The sequence below is a fragment of the Panthera leo genome, chromosome A3, assembly GCF_018350215.1.
Source record: "Panthera leo isolate Ple1 chromosome A3, P.leo_Ple1_pat1.1, whole genome shotgun sequence".
NCBI lineage: Eukaryota > Metazoa > Chordata > Mammalia > Carnivora > Felidae > Panthera > Panthera leo.
The window spans coordinates 63,274,515-63,296,343 of record NC_056681.1 but is presented as its reverse complement, the minus strand read 5'-3'; the positions used below and the strand labels follow the sequence as shown (position 1 = coordinate 63,296,343).

Sequence of the window (21,829 nt, the reverse complement as noted above, 5' to 3'; positions counted from 1 at the left end):
ACGCACATCCACCAAAGTGTAGAGCACAAAGAATCAAAAAAAAAATCTCCATATTTTTTTTAAAGTTCTGTAGAAAATAAAAAGTTCAGAGATTTAACAAATTGCAAGAGACTCTTAACGACAGAGAACAAACTGAGGGTTGCTGGAGGGGAGGTGAGTGAGAGATAGGCTAAATGGGTGGTGGATAGTTAGGGCACTTGTTGGGATGAGCACTGGGTGTCTAGGTAAGTGATGAATCACCAAATTCTACTCTGAAACCAATATGCACTGTATGTTAACTAAAATTTCAATTAAAAAAAAAGGGGGGGGGGGAAGCTTGGAGATTTAAAGTAAATTACTCAAATGACTACTATAAGTAAAATAAAGAAAAGCCTTAAAAAGGACCCAGTGCAAACTAACATAAAAAATGGGTACTAGGTAGTGAATACACAACTGTGACATAAAACTCAATTTAAAATTTTTTTTCTGAGTGCTGAAATATGGTCAACATTATAGCTGTCTGTCCCTCGATATTTGCTCATTCTCAGTTTCATTGTGGCTTGGTGTTCCAGAACTTCCAGCGCACCTCAAACCCCAGCACCCCGGTCCCGCCCCAACAGCTGACGCCTAGCTCCAGCCCCACCCACTTCTCAGAACCACAGAGAAGCGGCTTCTCATGGCTAGAGTGTCCCAGCTGGGAGGGCGACCCTAGCCTCAGACTGGGTGGGCTGCAGGGACCCGGTCCAGGGTGTTGCATCCATACGACTCCTGAAACAGAATGCTATGGACACCAGTGACAGTCACAACAAAGTTTATTACAATGAGAGGCAAGGCCGACCGATCGGGACCAACACTCTTGATAAGAGTGCAGCCTCAAACAGCCGGGGTACAGAGTTTTTATAACCGATCACATCGTTTTATCCTCACCTGGGAACAGAACAAAGAAACAGTTACCAGATGAGTTAGAAACAGTTGCCTAATGAGGTGTTTATTTTAGACTTTCTGCCTCTAAGTTGCAACCAGTGGATCTCCTTGACCCTGCCTCTGATGCTCTTTTCTTTGAACTTTTGTTTCCTTAATTGGTGAAGCCTAATTTACAAGAGTATGAGGCGTAGTTTACAAGAGCAAAGCAAGGCTGTTATCTCTTAAACTTCAGGGTCCACACAAAGCTGTTATTTTTCAAGCTAAGCGTTAGCCCTACACTACAATTTAACCCTTACAAGGGTGTGTCTTTTTTTGTTTGTTTTTAAACCAGTATGCTGCTGGGAGCATTTACTGTGTTTGACAACTATGTGGCCAGGTAACATTCAACACAGAGGTAAAGACCCTGATCACCATTACCTTCGCCCCCCAAAAAAGAAAAGATTTCTTAAATATTTCAGAAGTGCAACGCGTGGATATTAAGAACAGTATCCGTGTTGACTGTATCAGCCTTGGACAATCCAAGATGAGCATTATTGAAAGAGACTTGGGCCAAACACTGACAAAACAGAGCCCTACAGTCCTAAAAATGATAGATTGTTAGGTTGTTTAATATTTTTAAAAGTGACATGTGGAGGGGCGCCTGGGTGGCTCAGTGGGTTAAGTGATGGACTCTTGATTTCAGCGCAGGTCGTGATCTGGGTTTGTGGGATCAAGTCCCCCTCTCCCCCTCCTTGGGCTTCATGCTGGCGGCGCGGAGCGTGCTTAAGATTCTCTCTTTCCCTCTCTCTCTGCCCCTCCCCTGCTCGCACTCTCTCTCTTTTTCTCAAAATAAATAAATAAATAAATCTTTTAAAAAGTGACCTGTGGATACAGATGAGGACAACTTACAAATATGTCTTTGAAAAGCACAGTGACAACTACAACTGGTTCTTTCCTACACGTCCCACTACATTTGCTGTTTTTGACAATTCACCGTGTTTTCTGTGTACCGGGGCTTTATCACAACCTTTCTATCTGGGCCACACTATAACTTGACAAGCTCCAATACGTGACCGTGGAAGGAGAAATTGTCAAGTATAGAATCTGAAAGACAGCCTCTTCAGTAAGTCTGAGAAGTGTGCAGATTGAAGTGTCATTTGGGAGTTATCTGAAGATATGCAGGTGGCAGCTGGCCTTAAATAAGCTGGAATTCTTGCAGAAAATGCAGAGGATTCTGAAGGAAGAGTTGTATTTAATACAAAACCAATGCACATCTTATTGAAGAGACCATGTGTAATAATCCTTAGGAAGTGGTACAAGGCTGCTGTTCAGATATGGCTATTACTTTTAAGGGACTGACACCCAAAAAGATGATAGTGATGATGTACGGTATGCACTGGCTCAGGGCATTCATTATTTCAACAGCACACTGGTCTTCTTGCCTCAAACGGTTCAGAAAGTGACTGACGGCTGAGGAATAATAGCATTGTGCTGTCCAAAAGCACTTAAAATGTGGATTCACTTGAAGTGTGAACTGAGATGTGTAAGTGTAAAATACACACTTAATTCAATAATACACATATTATTTGAAAACCAATACAAAAAGTATAAGCTATCCCAGTAATTTTATATGTTGACTCACATTGAAATAATATTTTAATATGTTGCATTAAATAAAATATAAAATTCTTTTTCATTTTATTAATTTGTTCAATAGAGAATTTTAAATTACATATGTGTCTCAGATTATATTTCTATTGGATAACAAAAGTGTGAAACATTCCATTGTCACCATATGTATTAATTTAACTGCCTGTCCCCAGAGCAGCATTCCAAAGACCATTTATTGCAGGGATCTAACTTCTAGAAAAGGTTTCAAGTATTTGGGTACATAAATAGATATTTCCTAAGTGCATTCTCTGGACCCCATATCATCTTTAATTTTTGTGAAAATATTTCAAACATTTAATAAGCAAGTACTGTTGTCTAAAAGCATTCTATTGGGGCGCCTGGGTGGCGCAGTCGGTTAAGCGTCCAACTTCAGCTCAGGTCACGATCTCGCGGTCCGTGAGTTCGAGTCCCGCGTCAGGCTCTGGACTGATGGCTCAAAGCCTGGAGCCTGCTTTGGATTCTGTGTCTCCCTCTCTCTCTGCCCCTCCCCCGTTCATGCTCTGTCTCTCTCTGTCCCCAAAATAAATAAAAAACGTTGAAAAAAAATTTTTAAAGCATTCTATTGAGTTACTGTTATAGACTATGGCACTGCATAGAAGCAGCTGGACAAGCACTGTCTCCAGTCTAGGATATTCTTTAAACCAAAACAAACCAAAACAAACAAAAAAACCAACTGGCAGGTACACGCCAACACTACATTCTTCCACTACTGGCAGTGGGCTGACAATCATCGCCTCTACAGTGTAACTACGTTATATTTTTAAGGAAAATTTTGCACTCATGGAGACTTAAGCTCAATTTTGAATATTGCTGAGGTTGCCAGGAAAACCCACAAACAAGTTGCTGATCTGTAAAATTTTGCTAGCGAAAAAAAAAAAAAAGATTACTGACATACCTGTTCAAGTGGCCAAAATCCAGAACACTCACAACACCAAATGCTAGTGGATGTGGAGCTGAGGATGTGGAGAAACAGGGACTCTCATTCATTGCTCACGGGAATGCAAAATGGTATAGCCACTTTGGAAGACAATTTGGCAGTTTCTCACAAAACTCTTACCATACTCTTAAACATACTCTTACCATATGATCTAGCAATCGCACTTCTTGGTATTTATCCAAAGGACTTGAAAACTTATGTCAACACAAAAACGTGCATACAGATGTTCACATCAGCTTTACTCATAACTGCTAAAACTTGGAAGCAATCAAGATGTCCTTCAGTAGGTGAACGGACAAATAAACCACAGTACACCCAGACAATGACATTATTTAACACTAAAAGGAAATGAGCTATGAAGCCATGAGCAGACATGGAGGAAACTTAAATGCATATTATTCAACGAAAGAAGCCAATCTGAAAAGGATGCAACTGAGGTGGAGGATGAATAAACAGGGCACAAGAGCTTTTCAGGGCAGTGAAAATACTCTGTATGATGGATACATGTCATTAGACATTTGTCCAAATCCATGGAATGTACGAACTTTGGGTTATTATAATGTGTAAATGTAGATTCATCAATTTTAACAAAGGTACCAGTCTGGTGGGGGATGTTGATAATGAGAGAGGTTATGCAGGTGTGGGGGCAGGGAATATATGGGAGATTTCTGCACCACCCAATTTTTTGTGAACCCTAAACTGCTCTAAAAAATGGAAGTCTTGGGGCGCCTGGGTGGCTCAGTCGGTTGGGCGTCCGACTTCAGCTCAGGTCATGATCTCACGGTCCGTGGGTTCGAGCCCCGCGTCGGGCTCTGTGCTGACAGCTCGGAGCCTGGAGCCTGCTTCCGATTCTGTGTCTCCCTCTCTCTCTGACCCTCCCCTGTTCATGCTCTGTCTCTCTCTGTCTCAAAAATAAATAAACATTAAAAATTAAAAAAAAAAATGGAAGTCTTGAGAGAAAAAAAAAAAAAAAGGACTGAATACTTTCCTAAAAGGATTGCTATGGTCTGAATGTTTGTGTTCCCCCCAAATTCACCTTGGAATCCTAACGCCCAATGTGAGGGTGGGACTCTAGCAAATGGGATTAGTACTTTTATAATGGAGATCCCACAGAGCTCCCGAGCCTCTTCCGCCAGGTGAAAATACAAGAAGTCTAAAACCCAGAAGAGGGCCCTAACCTGGCATTGCTGGCACCCCGATCTCAGACTTCCAGCCTCCAGAATTGTGAGAAATAAATTTCTATTGTTCATAAGCTATGCGGTCTGTCGTATTTTGTTACAGCAGCATGAACAGACCAAGACAGAAATTGGTCCCGAGAGTGGAGTGCTGCTGTTAACAAATAACTAAAAATGTGGAAGTGAGTTTGGAATTGGGTAATCCGTAGAAGCTGGAAGAATTTTGAGGTGCACGGTACAAAAACCTACATTGCCACGAACAGACCATTTAAATTGCATTTAAAGCAATTCCAGTGAGAACTCAGAAGGCAAAAAGGAAAGCTGTAGAGAAAGCTTCAGTCTTCTTAGAGAATCCCTGAGTGGTTGTGAACAGAGTATTAGTAGAAATATGATGGATGCTAAAGGCCATTCTGATGAGGTCTCAGATGGAAATAAAGAACATGTTAATGGAGACAAGAGGAAAGGTGATCCTTGCTATAAAGCAGCAAAGGGCTTTGCTGAATTGGATTCTTGTCTTGGGGTTTTGTGGAAGGTAGAGAACTTGTGAGTGATGAAACTGGATATTTGACTGAGGAAATATTTCTAAGCCAACTGTTGAAGGAGTGGCCGAATTCTTGAATGCTTATAGTAAAATGCGACAAGAAAATGATTTAAAGATAGTTGATCAAAGAGGAAATAGAACCTAAAAATCTGGATACTTTTCAGCATCTCCATATTGAAAGAAATGGGAAAGTCTGTTCAAGAGAGGACAGGGTGTGACCAAACCACCTTTTGATTAAGGGGTCAGTATGGGTTTGAACCAAAGAGTTAGGTAGCGACTGAAGAAGGAAAAGTCCATGTGAACTGAAGAGGAAGGAATGAGGCTGGCTGTTGGACTTGGATTTTACAGGATGGGATCTTAGAGCTATGGCTATGACATCGGGCAATTCTTCAAGGCAAGGAGGAAGGACCCTAAATGCAATTCAGAAATCATCAGAGCCGCCCCTTCAATTTCACAAACTTGCGGTGGGGCATTTCCTGGGTTTCAGCAGGCCACACAACTTCCAACCAAACCAAAGTGATGTTTCCCAAAGCCATGGGGGGCTGACCCCTGCTGAGCAGAGCCACTGGGAGCATGGCTACCTCCACCTAGATTTGGAAGGATGAAACTGCCCAGAGCTGCGAGCGTACAACCCAAGCACAGGGCCACTTCAAGGGCAAGGCCACCAGAGAACCCCAACCAGGGCAATTCCCAATCAAGGCCATGGGGGTGGGGCCACCCCTTGGACCCCAGACTGGTAGAACCATCAGTGTGCAACTGCAACCCATGAGAGCTGCCCTGCAAAGCCACTGGGCTGCAAATGCCCCTCAGGGTCTAGAAGGTGAGACCCCTCACCCCCAGCTGATCCAGAAGCTAGGACCTCCATCCCAGAGGGTTGAACATCTAAAGATTATTCTCAAGTCTTAGGATTTAATGTTAGTTGCCTTGTGGGGTTTTAAACTTGCTTGGAACCTGCTGTCCCTTCTTTCTCTCCTATTTCTTCTTCTTGGAATGAAAATACCTATCTCATGTCTGTCCCACCATTGTATTTCAGAAACACATAACTCGTTTGGTTTCACACGTTCACAGCTGGAAGGGATTTCCTCAGAATAAATCATACCTTGAGTCTTACCCATACATGATTTACATGAGACTTTGCACTTTATAGACTTGTCAGTGGATGCTGGAAGAGCTATTAAGACTTTTAGGGCTGTCGGGAGGGAATGAATGTATTTTGTTTGAGAGAAGGACATGAATCTGAGGGGCCAAGTATGGAATACTATGATCTGAATGTTTGTGTCTCCCCCCAGAATTCACATGTTGGAATCCTAACACCCACTGTGGTGGTGTTAGGAGGTGAGGTCTTTGAGAGGTGATGAGGTCACAAAGGTGGGACCCTCGTGAATGGGATTAGTGCCCTTATCCTTACCAGAGAGATCCCAGAATGCTCCCTAGCCATTTCCACCATGTGAGGATACAATGAGAAGTCTGCAACCTCTGAGGGAAGAGAGCCCTCACCTGACCTAGCTATACCCCTGACCTCAGATCTCCAGCCTCCAGAACTAGGATAAATGTCTGTTGTTAATAAGCTATATAGTCTGTAGTATTTTGTTATAGCAAAGCAAATTAAGGCAAGGACTATAGAGATATCTGGCCAAATTTCTCTTTCTGAAGTTGGGTTTCTACTGTTAACAGGGCAGAAGCCTTCTCTCTTTGCCTCACTGTTACATACCCTAATACAGGTCTTTATACACAGTAGGTATTCAGTATATTATAGATTATTAAATAAAATTACATCTGTAAAGCACTATGCATATATGAAGGATAGTGTGGTTACTGCTGCCAAATAGCTTTTCTTCTGCTCCTATGGCATTGACTCTCTACCTTGTACTATTTTCCCAACTAAAGTTGCTTAAAGACAGACTTCACGTGTGAGGACCCTTTATATCCTCCATAACATGTTGCACATACCAGCCATACAGTAAAACTCTAAAAGCTCAGTAGCAAGCAATAAATAACCTTACCAAAAAAAAAAGATTTTTATACTTTCCACTATAAAAGGCATCACACAACACACACACTATTTTACAAGACTTGGGATGTAAGGTTATAAATGAAGAGGCTAAATGTGCTGGAAATGAAAATTATATGTGTATGACTTCGAATACAAGTTAATTAAAAGCACCTATTCAAAGAGTCATTTTGGGGTTTTTTTAATTAAAAAAAAAAAAAGGTAGCCCTTGGGGTGCCTGGGTAGCTCAGTTGGTTAAGCGACTGACTTTGGCTCAGGTCACGATCTCACGGCTTGTGGGTTCAAGCCCCATGTCGGGCTCTGTGCTGACAGCTCAGAGACTGGAGCCTGCTTCGGATTCTGTGTCTCTGTCTCTCTGTGCCCCTTCCATTCATGCTCTCTCTCTCTCTCTCTCTCCCTCTCTCTCTCTCTCTCTCTCAAAAAAAAAAAATAAATAAATAAATAAATAAATAAGGTAGCCCTTGGAGCAACAGGGTGGCTTGGTTAAGCCACCAACTTAAGTTGCTTAATTCAGTTAAGCATCAGACTCTTGATTTCAGCTCAGGTCATAATCTCATGGTTCATGGGTTTGAGCTCCACGTTGGGTTCTGTGCTGAGAGTGCAGAGCTTGCTTGGGATTCTCTCTCTCCCTCTCTCTCTCTGCCCGTCCCCTGCTCTCTCTCAAAAAATAAATAAAATAACTTGGGGGAAAAAAGGGCAGCCCCTGAAATATTAATGTAGGGAAAAGTGGAAAGAGCACTGAAGTTGGAGGCAAGAAGACCTAAATTAGAAACAATTCCACTGCTTATGAGCTATGTAATGATGGGTAAGTCATCAACTTCTCTGAGCCTCCATTCCTTATCTGTAAAAGCGGTAACCTTTATCTCACAATATTTAACAGGAAAGTGTCCAGCATGTATCTAATACTTAATGGGTGTTCAAGGGTTATTTATATAGCAGTATATTTCTATCATACACATGTATTACTTTTATGAATAAGTTAGCAAGTTAAGTGAACAAAGTAGATTCAAGAGATCTGGGTTCTAATTCTTTTAAGATTTTATTTTTAAGTAATCTTTACACTCAGCGTGGGGCTCGAACTTACAACCCTGAGATCCAGAGTCACGTGCAGTATTGATTGAGCCAGCCAGGCGCCCCCTGGGTTCTAATTCTCACTCTACTATTCAACAGTTTGACATTGCGCTCTAAAATTCTTGTTGATAAAATAAGGATAATATAACCTACTCTACTTACCTTACAGGAAGTTGTGAGGATAAAAATAAGAAAACAGGTCAAAGTGATGTCAAAAAGCTGTTAGTATTTCATCAATTAAAAATATATGGTAGTGATTGCAGTGTTATAATTTGAATGGTAAAAATAAAAGCCACAAATGTCCAAAAACAGAATTATCTAAATATATAAATGGATATTTCCATATATATAAAAATAGATACCATACATTCTATTTTTGAATGTAAAATATTCAAAATATATTTTAGTTTATATTTGGCATTTGCCAAATAATATATTTGGCATTTGCTTCAATATAAAATAAGAAAGGAGAAGTGAGTCCGGGTATGATGAAACAGGACTGATATTGAGTTAATAATCATTAAAGCTGGGTAATGATTTCATTATAATATTCTGCTTATTTTGTATGTTTGAAAACTTCTTTAGTAAAAAACACTAGGGGCATCTGGGTGGCTCAGTGGAGTGGTTGAGCATCTGACTCTTGATTTTGGCTCAGGTCATGATCCTAAGGTCATGGGATGAGCCCCATGTCGGGCTCCTCGCTGAGCACGGAGCCTGCTTGACATTCTTTCTCTGCCTCTCCCTTTGCCCCCCTCCCTCTTTTTCTCTCTCAAAAAAAATTAAATATAAGTAACATATTGAAAGATACATGTAAGTAATATGTTGTAAGATAAATAATATAAGCAAACGTATGCTAATTAGGTCATTCATGACCTTTGTGAGGTCAGCTGCAGTGTAGGGGAGGGAGCAAGGACATAAGCAGGAATGCAAGAGTCTGAATGAATAAAGTAACTAGTCAGGCTTAGATAGCTACCAAAGATGGCCACCATCAGTTCCTTCCTCCCTATACGCACATGCCACTTTTCCTATTGAGAAGTGAGGTCCATTGTCCCTCCTTTGGACTCTGGGATGCTTTGTGACTTGCCATGACCCACAGAATGCAGTGGAAATGACACAGTGCCATTTTGGGTCTAGATTTCAAAACTGTATTTTTTTGTTTTATGAAAACATGCCTATATTATGAATTTTAAAAAAGCCTGCTGCTGTTGCAAAGCCATGGCAGACTAAGTCATTGGGAGCTAAATTATTCTCCACAGTGCAAGATCTTCTTCAGTTTTATTAATCATCCTACTCAAAATGTGAATTCAGCAAACCCTGTTGCAGCCCATTCCCACACATCCTCAGGCTTTCCAAGGAGGTGGTTTTGTGATAATGATGGAAACACTACTAGTTCTAAGACAAGATGAGACAATTGAAGTCTTTCTGATTGCCTGACATTTTTCCATTATATGGCTTTTAATGGTTTTATACAACATTTAGCAACTCCTAGGATCCGTCAAAGCTGAATAATTACCCAAATTTCAAGAGCTTAATTCAAAGTTTAAATTGAAGGAGGTGTTTCTGTTTTAGAAAATGCCCAGTTTCTAAAGCCTATTCTCTAAAGACTCGGTGCTGGCCATCCTAACAGTTGCGTACTTGCTATTTTTGACGCTCAGCTCCCACATCTACGGGTTTCCCATCCTTCTCCTCACCAAACCCCCCACCACAATGCTACCCTATATAGAAATTATTTTTTTGTAATTACCACCAACTCCCTAACGTTTCCTTATTCCCTTACCACATTCAGTTTCAAGTTCTATTATTGCAATATAAAGTATGTGTACTGGCCTTTCTTTTTAAAGAGTTAAGGATAACCACTTACAGAAATTCAATCTATAGCGTGCAAAGCATCAGAAGGGGAAAAAGGCATGGAAGGGGAGGAGATAAAGAAAACTTCAGCATCATGATGTGTAGAAACAGAATGCATTTATTATTATTTCAGATATATTTAAAGAGATTATCTCACTATCTGGATAAAGAAATAAATCTAGCTATATAATATTTAAAGGGGCATACTGAAAAAATGACATTAAAAGGTTGAAATTAAAGGAACAGAAAAATATTTCAAGCAAGTATTACCTACAAGCAATATCAAAATCAGACAAGAGATCTTAATGCCAAAAGTTTTATCAGCAATAAAATGTCAATTATAAATGGGATAATTCATCAAGGATATGTAATAATCCTGATCCTGAATGAATCTAACCTCAAAATATATAACCCAGAAAGTTTGATTCTTTTTGATATACCCTGAAAACTCAAAATAAATTATTTTGTTTAGATACTGATTTCATGGAAACATTCTATTACGAAGATTTCCCCTCAAAAGACTGTACAAGTCCATTTACTTCACAATTTGATTTAATTTTTCTTTTGTTTTTATGTTTATCAAAGCCATAAATACACATAAAGTACCGACTAGTTCCATAAGATTTGCTAATAAAAATAATTACACTCTTTTGGTAATTCTCTTTATATTTACTTTCATGATCTAAACAACATGCTTCTTTTTTGCTGACTTTTTTTAGTTTAGTGATTTTCTACTTACTCTCTTAAGGAGAATGAGGATTTGGCTCGTTGATCTCCTCACCATCAACACAGATACACTCCCATTCTTCCAATACATTTACATCTTACCTTTGGTTAATTCACTATTCAGTATTAGTGTTACTGTGACTATGGATGATACCCAGAGATGAACCATGTAATAAACCGTAGTTACTTTTTCCTATGCTATATAACTTTTCCCCCTAGAGTTAAGTGTCTTGTTCTTTTATTTATCTAGCTTTCTATGAACTTAATTATTTAATTTAATTATTAAATTTAATTATTGAACTAAATCCCAAATTAAATCATCTCTCAAGATGTTCATTCATGCCTGATTTTCTACCAATTTCATCTTCTTTAAGCTGCTTCCAGAGTCTCTGACCTGCACTCATCTGGACTGATACCCCTCTTGCCAAGACACAGCTGTCTTCTTTGGAAGGTCCCTCCACTTTTCCCCACATTGGGGTTCCTGTTTGCTGAATCCTGTGGCTTCTTCTCTTGGTTTGCTTTCTCCTTTTAATGGAGCACATCCTTCTGGAGATTCTTCAAGAAGGTTATGTGGGAACTTGCATGTCTTAAAAATCCCATTCTAATTCCTGATTGTTCACATATAACCTGTTTTCCCCCCACCTGGAAGCTTGCAGAATCTTTTCTTTGGTCTGTAGTAAACTCTCATGATGATGTGTCTTTGGGAGAAACTATTTTTATCTGTTGTGCTAGGTACTTGGTAGACCTTTCAATCTAGAATCTTGTGTCCTTCAATTGTGGAAAATTTTCATGCCTCATTTCATTGATTTTGTCCACTCCAAAGACTTCCTATCATTCAGGTCTTGGACATGCTGCACTAGTTCTCTAAATTTCTAATCTTTTCTCTCTTGTTTTCCATCTTTTTAACATTTTTTGCTCTACTTCCCAGGTATTTACCTTAAGTTTATATTCCAACCTACCTATTAAGTTTACTGTTTCTTCTACCATGTTTTTAATTTGCAAGAGTTCTTATTTATTCCTTAAATATTCCTTTTTTCAGGGGTGCAGTATCTTTTCTCTTTGGGAATAGTAACTGATAGGATTTTGTTTGTTCTGTTTTATTTCCTTTTCCCTGCATAAACAATGTTGTGTTTTGTTCTGTTTTCTGATTGTTCTCTTTCATGTTAGAGGCTTTCCTTAGATGTCTGGTCATTCATGAGCTGCCTGCTTACATTTAAGGTTAAGGGACTAAAAAGCTGCCTAGATGTTTTAGCACATATATGGGGCTTATTGACTATGAACTTTAACATTAGATGATCTGGCTGGGCTTTCTGTTGGGGAACCACTGATTGTCAGCATTATTTCCTCTTTCCTCCTGGGCTGATAAGATTTCCAGAGGCTTTTAATCTCCCCGCATAGGATAAATGTTTGTGCCGGCATTTTAGGAGCTACGTAAGACAGGAAGGTTGGGAGTACAAGGACAAGCTCACCATTAAATGTGCATATGTTCACTTAATCCCCTTGTTTTTTGATGAAGCAGAAACCATAGTCTAGAATTAGGACTGGAGGGTCCTGGGTTTCCCCGGGGAGCTAATTTCCCCACAGAATCCAGCAAAGACCTAGATCAGGAGTGATGGGGATGGGGTAAAAATAGGGGGTATTAATGAAACTATGTAACCTTAGAGTCAACTAACTCCTTGGAATCTTCTCACTTATCCCCATGTGCCAAATGTCCAGCAGCTAAGCATTTACTTCCTGTTGAAAATGGGAATTGTTCTTCTCTTACAAAACTGAAAAAATTGTTTGGAGGGCACCAATCCAACAACTGTGGCATTTATGGGTTCAGGGTGTAATAGGCAGTCTCCCACCCCCTCACTCTAAAACAAAGGTTGACAGTTGACCAGCACTGACTATTTACACACAATTCCTGGTCAACTTTTCAGATGTCCCATTTTTAAATATGAATGGATCACCAAAAATCATCAGAAATGTGAGAAAAGTTTACAACCTGAAAAAAAAATAACAAACATAAAAGTGGGAAATAATCTCAGAGGAAAGAAAAATAATTTGGGGAATAGAAGAGAACTTTAAAAAATTTTTTAGTTAGTGCTTAGGAACCAGAAACTTCCCACTACATCATTTCACAGCCACACCATAAGACAGAAATTGCTATGCTCATCCTTAAGATTAGGACGTTGATGTTCAGAATGACTATGCCTTGTATTAGCCTATGCTCCCAGACAGTGACATGGTTGGGATTTGAGTCTTCCTTCATGTTCTGATTCCCTAGTGCTCTTTGAGTTGAACCACAGCTTCTTTGGTATTTAAAAATTCCACACAGCATATCGTTATACAGAACCATATGAAAATAAGTCCCCAATACATAAAACCACAGAATTCTTAGTTGGAAAGCATTTGTCTTTATTTCTATCCCCTTTATGCTATGCTTTTTTTTTTTAATTTATTTTTAGAGAGAGAGAGCAAGAGCACAAATGGGGGGAAAGGGACAAAGGGAAAGAAAGACAGAATCCTAAGCAGGCTCCATGGTCAGCACAGAGCCCAATGTGGAGCTCGATCCCATGACCCTGGGATCATGATCTGAGTGGAAACCAAGAGTCGAATGCTCAACCAACTGAGCCCCCCAGGCAGCCCCCACCTCTGTATGTTATTCTTTTAACCTAGGCATCTTTTATTGGTAACTTAAAGTCACACTAACATTCATAGCAGGAACAATTTTAAGTTGCATGTTCTCAAGGAATATACCACAGAACGAAGCACAGAGACAGAGGTATAGCCAAGAGAGGCTAAATTTGGAATTTGAGATTCTCACATAATTCTACCACTAGATAGTAAGTAAGCCATGAAGTCTCCCCCCCAGATTTTGTGTGTATTCTTTACTTACATAGCAATGATTAAGGCAGGAGTAATGAATACCATGTAACAGAAATTCAATAAATGTATGTTGAGCAAATGAATGAACAGATGAAAGTGTCAACTCTGTCCAAAAAAATTATTTACAACCAAAGATAAGCTTTGACAAAAGGAAAAAACCCTCTGTTTCCACAGTCTATATAACAGATCATAAATACTGAGCACTTCACACTGCATAGAGTAAATACACATTAAGTACATCCAACAACGTTTACAACACTTTAAAATGAGTTTAAACATAAGGGTAGTAGGAAAGGCAATACTTTGATTTGGGGTGACTGTTTTTATAATCATTCAGGCTGGAAAATAACTTAGCAAAATACAAAAAACAAAAGCAATGCGGGAAATATTCAAGTAAGTTTTTACTTTCACAACGTAGTCTATAAGGTAAGCCTTGGGTCCATTCCACAACCAATCCACACCAAGTCACTAAAAGAAACGAAATAATCTGCTGCCCTATATCAGGCTTTGGACAAAAATAGGAGTTTTTACAAACAGGCTACTTATTTAATAATAAATGCAGTAGCAAATTCTAAACCTAGTATTTGGACTTAATACCAGAGAAGTGCCCTCTGTAGCCAGAGTAAACCTAGCAGCAAGTGGCAAAAGACAGTATGTCACTGATGTTGGATCCTAACACCACCACACTTAATACTCAGTGTTCTAAGCACCGTATACAAATACACTTGTTTAATAGATTGGTCACTTTAGGCAGAATATTTTAGGACCTTCACATTCACCGATGTGGACAGCAATTCCTGACCAAGTATCTCTTCCCGATTTTCCCCAACAGAACCCATCACTGTTAGAAAGACTCTATCACCATTTTTCTTTATTTTCTTATAATAAATAATATCTTTGGTCAGTTTCCCCCCCTCCCCCCCCAAAATGACATTTAAATTAGCCTGCAAATCTCATTGTTAGTATATGTATAATTCCTGTCAGGTAGTGAGAAATATTAGGTGAGGCAACAGAGTGACTGAGGGGATGTGTAATTTAAATAGGATGGTCATGATGTTGTACTGGGCCATTATATGAAGGCAAATACTATGCTGTCCAGGGACTCCTCAGTCCTTTGAGAGAATCATAGCCCACCTCATAGGAATCATATACACAAAAGGAAGGTCAAGTGGCAGTCATGGCAGGGAATCCCAGACAGTGATGCTCTATCAGGTAACAGCAGCACTAGTTTATGTGGGCCATGCTGATGCCTAAGATGCCTAAAGGGAAAATTCTTCATATTTTCATCCTTTTTTTTTTTTTTTTTTTTTACTGAAAACCTAACCCATTGGAAACAGCATTCACTTCAACGTAAAAAGAAACTTTCTCTTTTCCCTCCGTAACTCAGAACACTAACCAGTAATACTTGTAAAGTAGGAAACCTACTTAAATCTCAGCTTCCCTGAAGAGTTTATATTTGGCATACTAGAGATATTTCCAACACCATTCCTCAAATTCCTCTAAAGACCTCTCCCACTTATAGCAGTATTTGCCCAAGACTTCAATAAGGCCTTTTTCTTCACAAGCTTCAATATTCAAAGTTACTTGGAAATTGTGATGGAAAAAAAAAATGGTGCAAAAATAGTTCTTTTAAAAAAAAAAATCTCATGTATTCTTCTACTCCATCTCCAAAAAACATGAAGTATATATAATTGAAATCCATCTTTAACTATAAAAACACTTTGAGATCATCTCATAAATTTTCCTTAAAAAAATTGACAGAGATGTCTCCTATTAATCAGTAATTACATTTGTTAAGTCACCTCCTTGTACACTTAGCCAGTGTGTCCCTTAAGAAAGATGTAGGAGGGGCGCCTGGGTGGCTCAGTCGGTTAAGCATCCAAATTCGGCTCAGGTCATGATCTCACAGTCCATGAGTTCAAGCCCCGTTTTGGGCTCTGTGCTGACAGCTCAGAGCCTGGAACCTCCTTTGGATTCTGTGTCTTCCTCTGTCTCTGCCCCTCCCCCACTCACACTCTGTCTCTCTCTCCTTCAAAAATAAATAAACATTAAAAAAAAATTAAAGAAAGTTGTAGGAAAATGGGGCACCTGGGTGGTTCAGTCAGTTGGGCATCCGACTTCGGCTCAGGTAGTGATCTCATGGTTCATGAGTTCGAACCCCACGTCAGGGTCCGTACTGACAGCTCAGACCCTGGAGCCTGTTTCACATTCTGTGTATCCTTCTCTCTCTGCCCTTCTCCCACTTGTGCTCTCTCTCCCTCTCAAAAATAAATAAACATTAAAAAAAAAAGATATAGGAAAATAATGAGTTACTTCTATGTTCCAGTCACTCTACAAGCTGCATCACAAAAAGTATGTAAGATCTAAAGTTTAATGCCCACTCTGCTATTTGTCAGCTCTACAATATTGGGCATATTACTCAAATATTCTCAATCTTTTTTAAAAATTTTTATTTATTTATTTTGAGAGAGAGAATAAGAGAGTGCACATGAGCGGGGGAGAGTCAGGAGGAGAGAGAGAATCTCAAGCAGGCTCCACGCTGTCAGCACAGAGCCCAACCCAGGGCTCAGTCCCACGAACCATGAGATCATGACCTGAGCCGAAATCAAGAGTCGGATGCTTAACTGACTGAGCCACCCAGGCACACCTCAAAAATTCTTAATGTTAACATCTTGAGATTGGGGATAATAATAGTTACCTTATAGGGTTAGTGTGGGTTTTGTTTTTTTAAGTGTTTACTTATTTAGTTTTGAGAGAGGGAGGGAGCAGGAGAGAGACAGAGAGGGAGACAGAGAATCCCAAGCAGGCTACACATTGTCAGTGCAAAGCCTGATGTGGGGCTCGAACTCACGAGCCGTGAGATCATGACTGGAGCTGAAATCGAGAGTTGGACACTTAGCCAACTGAGCCACCCAGGTGCCAAAAGTTACCGTGGGGTTTAAACTAGCTAATGGTTGTGGTGAAACCTTAAGAACCATAGTTGGCACCTAGCATAAGCTGCGTATAGCTAAGAACCAGAACTATTGCAGGAAAGAAAAGTTGGCCAGAATTCCTGGCAAAAAGCTGAAGAATCAAATTAGTATTCTCTCAAGAATCTTCAGTCTTGGGCCTGCATCCATTTGAGGGGAAGGTCTGGAGAACTATTCGGGAGAAGCCTTGGGGCAGACTGGTCCAAACACAAAACCAAAGGTTATGGATGGGACCAGACTGGCCTCTGGAATGCAACATTTGACTCAAGTTGGCATGTGGAAGCAATGCAATAGGGTTTGCTTTAAAAATATGTAGTGCTATGTAAATTGTTATTACTACACACATACACACATCCTAACACACACAGATACCTGCTCTCAAGCAGAGGTGGATTTAAATGTTGCATGGTTGAGGAGAAGACAGAATAGATGAGTGGCTAAGTATATCAGAATGGTGATAAAGCCAGATTAGAGAGGCCATATAGGGCAGTGGCTAAACATTCAGCCACTAATTGCAGAATACTCAGTGTCAGTTGTCTCCATCACTCACTTTTCAGCACAAACTCGGGCAAGTTAAGTAACTTCTATGCACCTAAGTTTCCTCTTGGATAAAAAAAGGATAATATTAGTACTTACCTCATAGGATTGTTATAAGAATTAAAAAAGTTAATATATATAAAGCACCTTATATATTACATAAATATCTAATATAAATCTATATATATAATTTATAACATATAAATAGATGTATATATTAACTACATATATATATGTATGTGTGTATATATATATATATATATATATATATATATATATGGCACTAACAATGTGTGTATAAAGATTGCCTAGGACATGGTAAGCATCAGTTTCCCAATCTGTAAAATGGGAACAATAAAATGTCTTACTTCACAGCTTGTTATAAGAATTAAATAAATTATACTTATAAAGTGCTTAGCACATAATACATCAATAAATATTTGGTATTTTTATTAGAACATAGGTGGGGTACCAAAAATAATTTTTAATCCAGAGAAAAATATTTTGTAATGGAATAGAACCGAAAATATCGTGAAAAACATTCCCATTTTAGTGTTGAATATATTTACTGGGAAACCATGAGTAACTTGGCATACTTGTCCACTTTCCACTGTATAAAACACATCTGAATAATTCCATCTCCTAGATCTGTCATGGGATCTAAGTCACAGATAAAAAATACAGGAGACGAAGAAGGAAGAAGAGGAGAGAAAGAAACCATGACTACAAGAGCAATTTTGAAATAATATTCCTCTCAATATTCATTCACTGACAAAGAAAAAATAAACCCTAATAACATAAACTAACAACCAAAAGTCTATATGTAAATGTACTTACAGAAAACATGACACTTTTAAAATTTGAAAAACGGCACTCATAAAGAAATTTGTTGCAACATGCCTTCTAAAGGACAAATGTTGCCATAAAATTAGAACTTAAAGGTCAATTCATTAAAACCCAAATAAACATAACTCCTGTTTAGTTTACAAAGAAACCCAGAGAATACAGAAGTCAAGGGAATCAAGAAAACTTGAAGGAGGCTGTGGTCAACAGTGTGCTAATTGCTAACAGGCCAATAAGACAACACCTGGAAAGTGTCCATGAGGTTTAGCAGCAAGGATATAATTGGTGATCTTAACAAAATCACCGTATGGAGTGGCTGGGATTGCTGAAAATACGAAATAAATCAGCACAGTCTTGGAAATGATTTTCATAGAAAGAGGAACAAAAGACTAAGCATGAGTCACTAACTTTGAGTTAGAATAAGCTTCCCTAACTTGGGAGATACTCAAACTGGAATTTTTTATCAGATTATAATTTTTATTCTAATAGTGGTAAATAAAGCAAATTGATACTGGAGATTTACTCCACAAAGCATTACTGGGTCGTCCTTTGACCCAAAGTGAATAGAATAATTTTAATCTTTCCACCTAAAAGATGTTGAAGCACAAAAATTTAAGATGATATATATATGAAAGTTTAAACTGAATGATGTTTTCCTGAATTTTATTAGAATACTTCTGTGCCAAAAACAAAATACCAAAAAACTTCTGTGCTAAGAGATTCTCAGCGGGCGCCTGGCTGGCTCAGATGGTGGAGCATGCAACTCTTGATCTCGGAGTCGTGAGTTCGAGCTCCACATTGGGCGCAGGGATTACTTGTAAAAATAAAATCTTTAAAAAAAAAAGAGAGAGAGATTCTCAGCCAGCGATGGAAGGAAGATTTAACATCTTTTTTTAAGGTTTTTGTTTGTTTGTTTTGGTTTTGGTTTTTTTTGTGTTTCTTTGAGAGAGGGTGAGAGTATGCATGAGTAGGGGAGGGGCAGAGGGCAAGTAAGCGAGAGAATCTTAAGCAGGCTCCATGCCCAGCCTGGAGCCTGACTTGGGGCTCTGTCTCACAAAGGTGAGATCATGACCTGAGCCGAAATCAAGGCTGATCTTAACCACTTAACCAACTGATCTATCCAGGTGCCTCAAGATCTTTTTTGAAGATGTGATGCATTTACCAGTCTCGAAGGATAATGCAGACAAGTGTTTAAGAAACCACCTGTAAGTTCTTCTGATTAGTTATGGATGACCAGTGATATCATTTATCTAACCATCTAGACAGCACTGTCAAATAGAAATATAATGTGAGTCATCATATCAGAATGGCTAAAACCAAAACCATATGAAACAACAAGCATTGGCAAGGATGTGGAGAAAAAGGAATCCTTGTGCACTGTTGATGGAAATGCAAACTGGTGCAGCCACTGTGGAAAACAGTATGGAGAGTCCTCAAAAAATTAAAAATAGGACTATCCTATGTCCCAATAATCTCACTACTGGGTATTTACCTTACAGAATATGAAAACACGAATTCAAAGTGATATATGCATCCCTATGTTTATTGCAGCATTATTTACAAAAGCCAAACTATGGAAGCAGCCCAAGTGTCCATCAATAGATGAATGGATATAAAAGATGTCGTATGCATATACAATGAAATATTATTCAGCCATAAAAAGGATTGAAATCTTGCTATTTGCAACAACATGGATGGATCTGGAAAATATTATGCTAAGTGAAATTAGCCAGTCAGAGAAAAACAAATACCATATGATTTCACTCATATATGGAATTTAAAAAGCAAAACAAATGAACAAAGAAAAAAAGACACACACACACACACACACACACACACACACACACACACACACAGACTCTTAACTATAGAGAACAAACAGAGAGGAAGTGGGTGGGGGAGTGAATAAAATAGGTGAAGAGGATTAGGAGTGTACTTGTCTCGGTGGGCACTGAGTAAGGTATGGAACCGTTGGATTACTATATTGTACACTAGAAATTATTCAACTGCACTGGAATTAAATTTTTGTATATGTTACAAATAAATAAACAATTCTTTTTAAAAAATTTTTTAGTGTTTATTTATTTTTGAGACAGAGAGAGACAGAGTGTGAGCAGGGGAGGGACAGAGAGAGAGGGAGACACAGAATCCGAAGCAGGTCCCGGCTCTGAGCCGTCAGCACAGAGCCTGACGAGGCGCTCGAACTCACAAACCACGAGATCATGACCTGAGCCAAAGCTGAATGCTTAACCGAGTGAGCCACCCAGGCACCCCAAAATGTAAATAATTCTTAAAAAAAGAAATAAATATAAAAGTAAAAAGAAATAGATGTCATTAATTTTAATATTTTCTATTTAATCTAATATACAAAATGTTATTTCAGCATGTAACCAATATAAAAATTATTGCTAAGACATTTCACATTCTTTTTTTCATACTAAATCTTTGAAATCCAGGTGTATTTTACATTTCCAACACACCTCAATTTGTCCTAGCCTCATTTCAAGTGCTCAGTGGTTATTTATGGCTAGTGGTTGCTATATTGGACACTACAGGTGTAGAATCCAGATTCCCTGCAAACAGGAATATGAGTTTTCTTGTTCACAGATGTAATTTTAGCATTCAGAAGACTGCCTGGCACAAAATGAGCCCTCAGTGAATATTTGTTGAATGAACGAACAAATGAATGAATTAATCCATGGGTTTTATATACATATATGCAAAAAAAAAATCCTGTGACATAGATGAAATTTTAATTACATGACTAGAACTATTAAGAGAAGCATGTAATTATATTAAACTCAATTCCAGCCCAGGCAATAGTTTAGCAATATAGGGTTAAGTCAATACAAATTCTTAAATGGGTGCATACTTTCAAATACACTATAAACATGTGTTACTATTCATAGGGAACATTCTTCTATAACCACTTTAAACATGATTTTCTTAAACATTTAGTAAATTAAAATGCTGTCACACTCCTCTAGTAAAATCAAATAAATTATAGCTTTTCTATATGGACTGAATGAACTCCACATTCATCAAATAAACACAACTCTTACATATTCCACTAGTTCTGCAAAGAAATGTTTTTTGGCTTAATGTTCCATTCCCTCTAAAAATTGGCAAAAGAATATTTCAAAAATAGCTTTAAAGCCCTGACAAAAAATTAAATATGTTCTTTATTTTAAAAATGTTTACCCCCCAAAAGTACTGCAATTATTTAATGTAAATGAAATATGCCCCAAACAGGTGATGTTTAGTAACAAAGGTTAGAGAGAAAACCATACCTTCTCAGCTAAAAGCTCTCTTATCTTGCTTGCTTGAACTCTAAATTTCATGAGCTGGGACTCCAGAGCCACACATCGTTCTTTCCAATCTACTGGTCCTTCTGTCTCAGTAAGCTCTGCCATCTTTATTCTAGAAAAGAAAGCATAAATGGCATATAACCCATGAGCATTCAGGATAATTCATTACGTCATCCTGTATACATATTCACGTTACCATCTAATGATGTCATCACATACAAATTTTTGAATTCTAAGACAAATTCCATAACTGGTTATATAGCTCATGGAAGAAACTTAGTGGGAGACAGAGGTCAGGGTTGGAGGCCCAGTGTGTTATTCAGTCTTTTTATATAACATATCCTTTCCGTGTCTCAGATTATCCAATCTAGAAAAAGCAGGACACTGATAATAACAAACCATTGTTCTTCATGAGTACGTTGTGAGGAACAAATTAAAT

The 21,829-nt window shown here is 38.6% G+C and overlaps 2 protein-coding genes across 2 annotated transcripts in view; one reads left to right on the top strand and one right to left on the bottom strand.

Moving 5' to 3' along the window:
• The window catches only part of PLEKHH2 (pleckstrin homology, MyTH4 and FERM domain containing H2), a 106,749-nt gene extending 85,254 nt beyond the window's left edge, over positions 1–21,495 (bottom strand). Inside the window, exon 1 of the mRNA XM_042932132.1 lies at positions 21,373–21,495. Coding sequence (XP_042788066.1) covers positions 21,373–21,495 — 123 coding nt within the window. The remainder of the gene's footprint in view (positions 1–21,372) is intronic.
• C1GALT1C1L (C1GALT1 specific chaperone 1 like) lies at positions 1,270–2,356 on the top strand. The gene is given in 9 exon segments (XM_042930048.1): positions 1,270–1,332; positions 1,334–1,428; positions 1,430–1,459; positions 1,461–1,499; positions 1,743–1,931; positions 1,933–1,982; positions 1,985–2,146; positions 2,149–2,289; positions 2,292–2,356. Coding segments are annotated over 9 exon segments (834 nt in total).
• Positions 21,496–21,829: the final 334 nt, after the last annotated feature.